General features: G+C 30.5%; 1 protein-coding gene across 1 annotated transcript; it reads right to left on the bottom strand.

Annotated features, from left to right (window-relative positions):
• Positions 1–1,077: 1,077 nt before the first annotated feature.
• Positions 1,078–1,605, bottom strand: LOC140919339 (uncharacterized). Its single transcript, XM_073365342.1, has one exon. The coding sequence runs from the start codon at positions 1,603–1,605 to the stop codon at positions 1,078–1,080; it is 528 nt and encodes a 175-aa protein (XP_073221443.1).
• Between the last annotated feature and the right edge of the window lie 4,894 nt (positions 1,606–6,499).

Below are 6,499 nucleotides of genomic sequence, written 5' to 3'. Positions count from 1 at the left end.
TTCACATATCTCAGTTGGAATATTGATACTAGGCAGTCCAGTCACCATCTCATGCTTTTGCAACGTGTTGAGATCTCGAAAATTCAAGTGTCCAAGACGGTAGTGCCACAACCATTCATCACGACTTGCCGCTGTAGCTAATCACCTATGCTCCATGATTTCCTACTCAATCTTGAAAGTCCTATTGGCAGCCATAGAAGCCTTAAGGATCAAAACACCGTTTTGGTCCAAAACGCGCAAAACCTTGTTCTCCATCTGAATCATGTAATTCCTCTCAAGCAATTGGCCAATACTCAAGAGATTACACTTGATTCCTGGAATGTACAGCACATCTTTGATCAAGGAATGACCACCATCCCTTCTCATGATCAAAACATCACTGATACCGTCGGCCGCTAATGTCGTGTCATCCGCGAATTTCACCCTACTTCGCGTGGCTTGATTGATCTTCACGAACCAATCCTTTCTTTCCGTCATATGTGTCAAACAACCTGAGTCCAAGTACCACTCATTTCTCCCTTGGCCTCCATCTCGAACTGTTACCATTGCGCTTTTCTCCGAATGCGTTATTGCAGATTTTTCTGCACTGCAATAGTTGCTGCCCAACAACTTCCTCTTGTCACAGTTGTTGTCCTGCACCTCTTTAATGCCATAGTTCTCTTTCGTGATCATTACAAGAACCGTGTTATCATAATCCACGTCTTGCCTAGAAACCTTAGCCTCATTCGCATGATTCTCCCTTGGTTTCGCTATACACTCTCTTGCGAAATGCCCAAGCTTTTGACAATTGTAACACATCTTGGTACTTTTGTCGAACGGCCTGTAGTTGTCTTGACCACCACCTTTGGAACTGCCCTCACCTTTCCTTGAATTTTGTGACTCTTCTTCATCAAAATTCTGGAAATTTTTCTTTCCTCTAAAAGGCCATTTCCCTTTCGATTTCTTATTCTTCTCGTTGAAACGGGCTTGCAAAGCAACTTCCGCTTTGGCTTTATCGTTTCCTCTTTCGTCCATCCTTTGTTCATGAGCTTCCAATGAACTTTGAAGTTCATCTTTCGTCATCGTCTTGAGATCCTTCTATTCCTCAATCGCCACCACAATATTATCGAATCTTGGTGTTAAAGAACGTAATACCTTTGACACAAAATTCTGTTCGGAAACGGCTTCACCACACGACTTCATTTGATTCCCCAAGCGTGTCACACGCGTCACGTAATCGTTAATCGTTTCCTTGTCTTCCATTTGAAGTAACTCAAGCTGCCGCTTATGAGTTTGTAACCTCACCACCTTCGCCTTATCTGCACCGGCATAAGCTTTCTCAAGAATACCCCAAGTTGTCTTCGCCGAGTCGCAATCGCCAACTTTTTCGAAATTGTCACTATCGACCCAAGAATGGATCAAGAAAAGGGCCTTGTAGTCTTTCTTCTTGAATTTCGCTTCTTGAGCTGTTGTAGCCTCTTTACCAAGAGGAGTAATGCCATCGGTAATCATATCAAGAACATCTTGATATCCAAACAAAACTTTCATTTGTTTGTGCCATTTGTCATAATTCTTCGAATCAAGAATCGGAAGGTTGGTAGGAATTTTGTCATTGGAAACGGACATGATTGCAGCGGAAATTTGGATCTGAACCTTGCTCTTGATGTTAGAACACTATCAAGAATGGAGGGTGAATCAATGGTGAAAATTGATAATTGAAAATTGTGGTGTTTTAGAAAATGATGGAGAAAAGAGAGAGATTATAAAAGAGAGTTATTTTCTGATTTTCATTTTGTATATCAAAATGGCATTAGTCTCTAAAACATTACACACAAAGTTATTTATATGGGTACAATGTGGAACCAAATTAATTTGCCCAAAAAACATTTGGATTATTTATTACTTCCAATAAAAACTAATTCACATTCCTAGACATATTCTCTTCGTACAACTTGAAACACATATGGATTTTTCTATTTCATTATTTCTCTTCTTCGCCTAAATCTATACATAATATGTATAACTATGAAACACATTTTTTTATTACAATTAGATAAATTTTGTCTTATTTTTTCTTTTGTTGGTTATGATAATTTTCTCCTTTGTTGGGATGTAAAAATTTTGGTGCAGACTAATTTTTATGGCTAATCATAACATCTTCTTTTTTTTCTAACTTTTTTCTTTTGTGATTATATATTTCATTGGAGAACTCACAAATGGAAAATAATAGCTATCGTTAAATTAGGGTGTTGTGAAGTCTCTGATGTTAGAATCGGGATAAGTGTACTTGAAAAATTAAATAGACAAGATTTGTGTCTTGTTAAAAAATTAGTGGGAGAGGTTTGCGAGGGATTGTGAGTTGTGATTGATATTTTAACAGACCGCCAACCATATAAGTGTACTTGAAAAATTAAATAGACAAGATTTTTGTCTTGTTAAAAAATTAGTGGGAGAGGTTTGTGAGGGATTGTGAGTTGTGATTGATATTTTAACAGACCACCAACCATATTAAATTGTAAAGGAGATATTTGTCATCTAAAAAGTTAAGGAAGGGAGGTTTGTGTTCAATTAAAAAATGGAAGGGGTGTATATAACATTTTAATAAACCTTAGGGAGGTTATTGTAATTTTTCCAAGTAATCACGAGGACAAATTGATAATAGTTTACACATAGAAAGTCGTGGTCTTACAAAATATTCTTACCTTCACACAACTACAATGTCGCATTTTCTAATTTGGGACATGATATTCAGTCTAATGGCATTTGTCACTTGAACTATGTCTTATTGAAGACGTAATTTATATTTTATTAATAACAAATATTATTAGTTATCGTATGTGTTAAATATCTCATATTTTATCTTTATATATATATCATAATATCAACTCTACTTCCCTTTTTTTTTTATATCTAATAATCATTTAAAATACCATCTAAATCTATGCTATCAAATAAGAGGAAGATACAAAAAAAACTGTGTGTGCAATAAATAGTTCGATGCAGCCTAATACAATCTCATGTGGTTGATTCGTCTACTATGTTTCGACATAGAGATGCAGGTTTTTTTCCTCTGTAATTACAATCACACCATAATTATGATTCAACGTGGTTATAAATACTCCAAAATATTGCAGTCACATCACATGATATGATATGCAATTTTAAATCTTTGACCCAAAATAAAAGGTTGAGTAGGTGTAAAATATCTAAAGGAATATTAGCCCCTTAGATAAATGAATATGGTAACTATTAGTTGGCAATCCCTCCCTCTAGAAGGAGGGTTTAGAAGAAAATATGAAGAAAAAAACGGTGATCAGGTATCCAAATTTGTGTAACCTAAGCAAATCAGCTTCCATATCCTTGTTGTTGAAGGATATTTTTAGATTAGGTACGTGACAGGGTTTAGATGATGAATGGTTAAAGACATGAGTTTCTAAAAGTAATTGTGCTAACGTGTTCTGATGATTTGTTCAACAAGTTTATCTAAACCAACTCAATCCATATTTTATTTAAATCTATTCAAGTGTGAGATCAACCCAAATCAATCTACTAATCAAGCCAAAGAGGTTTGGTTAAAGTAATAATTATTTTTTCCAACCCATGAATCTAATCTGTTCAAAAAATTGTGATTTTTTAAATTTTATAAATATAAATTAAGCATATGTTCGGTAATGAGGTTAGAACCTCCAAACATACGGAAAATGTGAATTTATTAGTTGTAGCATTTGCACAAACTGGAATTAATTGTTGTTGTGATATTTAACCTTTCCAAACACATTAGAAGATGTTTATGTAATGATATAAAAGTGTTTCAATTAAATTTAAGTTTTAAAATATTAAAGTGTGGAATTTGGTGTGAGTTGAATTTGTCATCAAAGAGATAGTCATATTATTATATAATTTTTAGAATTTTTTTAAAATTATGTCTCACGTACTCGTAGAGTCAGCCCAAGGAAAAGGTTCTTGAAGCTATTATTTTAGGTCTTTATAAAAAATAATATATGTAATAAAAGAACTTCAAAATAAATTATTTTACTTAATAAAATTGTCTCATATTCTAAATTTAATATTATTTCAATCAAATGATTTCATTGTCAATAAAAAAAATATTATATAACATTTGATTGAATCTACTATTCAACTCATCACCGAATGTTTTACCCAATCCAAATCAAATTCATTTCATGGATTCGAGTAATAGATTTAACTACAATCTCCCCACAAACACTCCCTACTTATAAAAAGGTTTGAAACAAATGAATCATGTTTCCTTTTGGCATGGTACTTAATTGTTTTGGACCACTTGCTCTTTGGTTGTGCTTCCCTAGGCTTTACATATCTCATTGTAAAAGGATAATAAAATAGCATTTATGTGGTTTTGGGAGGATGATGTCTACATGTGAAAAAATCGCAAGCATGCAATTTAAAATGTAATCAATTAATAAAAATATCAAGTTAATATCCATAATAAAAATAATAAAAGAGTAAAAACTTATAAATCAAATATCTCAAATTTTAAGGTTGTAAACCTTTAAAATTGAGAGTAAAAGTTAATCACAAGTCCTTCAAATCAATGAAATAATTTCACTAGATAAAATAATAAGTGCAACTATTAATCTTCTTAGTAACTAAGAAACAACAATCTTCACTCAATAATGTAAATTAAACAAAAACTGAATATCTCCACAAAAGTTGGTATAAGAAAAAAAAAACTCAAAGAAAAGAGAAAATTATTCATAAAATACAAGAATATATCTAGTAGTCCTTTAAAAGATAATTTTGTTTTGTTAAAACATTGTGAGATGAAATGAGTAAATAAGTATGATTCTCAAATGAATAAAATTATGAGTTTAATGAATACGTATTATCAATATAAAATAATTTTACATTGACATTCAATAAGAGTTATTAATTTTACTCATACACTGCACATCCCATTTTCTCTAAAGTTATTTTTTTTTAGTTGTTCTTGTAGATATGTTTTTGTCGTGTTGTTTGTTTAGACATACTACTTTGACATATAGTTTTGCTGATTACCTTTAACTACAGAGTAAATTAATAAAAATTTGGTATAAACAATACATGAATCATTAAAAAAAATTGATTTTGTTATTTTATCTACAATTATAAATGTTATTATAAAATAATTACACAGTAATGACTCCCGTTGCTTGTTAATGTAAAACTATTTATATTGATGGTACATATTTATTAATCTCTTAACTTTATAATGAGTTTAATGATTGTGCATCGTGAAACGTAAATTTATTTTAACCTAACAATCAAAGGGAGGGAAGTCTTTCATTCTTCCATATCATACAATTAAAGTAAGGTGTAGTAGATTGATGTGGCATGTATAACACAATTTTATACTTAAAGTGCATGTCCTTTTTTCTTTTCTATTATTAAACTACTATCACTTTTAAGAATATTAACTATAACCAAAACACAAAAAGTATCTCTTCAAATTGTTGGCAAAATAATCAAACAAGAAAAATTTTAATTACAACCAAAAAATAAGCATATATAAGATAAAAAAAAAACATAAAAATATAACATGTAAAACTACAAAACCGAAGAAAAAACTGTGATTGTTGTCTAATGATAACATAATCTAAAAATTACTACAACACATAGACTTTTCTCAAAATCATCTCATGGCCTCCAATATTTATACTCTTCAAAACAAATATTTGAACTACATATCAGAACACTTTAACATACGAGTACAAAAGAGAAGAAAAAATGATACAAACATAAAGTATTTCTCACTGATATACTTTATAATGAATAGTTAGAACCATATATATACTCTTTGAACTCTTTCTTCCTTTAAAATTCTAAACAATGTGAGATTTCTTCAAACCTTCAATTTCAACTAAATCAAACACAAATTTTGTCACATTTCTTTTAAGAATTAAATGTATCATTTCATTTTCTCAATTGCATCATCATTCTCTCTCTCACTTTCATATATTTCTTACCCTTACTACTGTGTAATACTCTTTCTAAAATGAATATAAACACAAATGTAGAAATATTTAGTTTGGTCAAAATTTGGAAGTCTTTAACTGTAAAAATAAAAGTTAAAAAAAAAAATTTGAACACTTTATCTAAAGTATATAATAGATATTATTTGTATAAGAAAAAATTATAGTAGTGATAAGAATAGAAACTACAATTTGTGCATGTGTGGCAAGTGTATAAAAATAGTCCCATTATTTTCTACTGCAATAGAAAAATGCAATATTGCCATGGATGAGTATTTCAATGCATTAACATTACATATGGTCCAATGTGGACCAGTAATTAAAAAGCATTGGAATTTTAAAAATAATTGATAAAATTGGAGAAGTTAACGACTTGGTCTTTAAATTGGGGACATGATAACATGTTAATTTAATTTTGAAAAAATATTTATTTTCTTTTATTTTTATCCAACACTATCAATTAAATTATTTTTTAATTCATGAAAAATAAGGAGGAAACAAAATATTCTTCTATAAATAACAATGCAATG

Source organism: Cicer arietinum, chromosome 2 (assembly GCF_000331145.2).
Source record: "Cicer arietinum cultivar CDC Frontier isolate Library 1 chromosome 2, Cicar.CDCFrontier_v2.0, whole genome shotgun sequence".
Classification (NCBI taxonomy): Eukaryota; Viridiplantae; Streptophyta; class Magnoliopsida; order Fabales; family Fabaceae; genus Cicer; species Cicer arietinum.
This window is presented reverse-complemented; position numbering and strand designations above follow the sequence as displayed.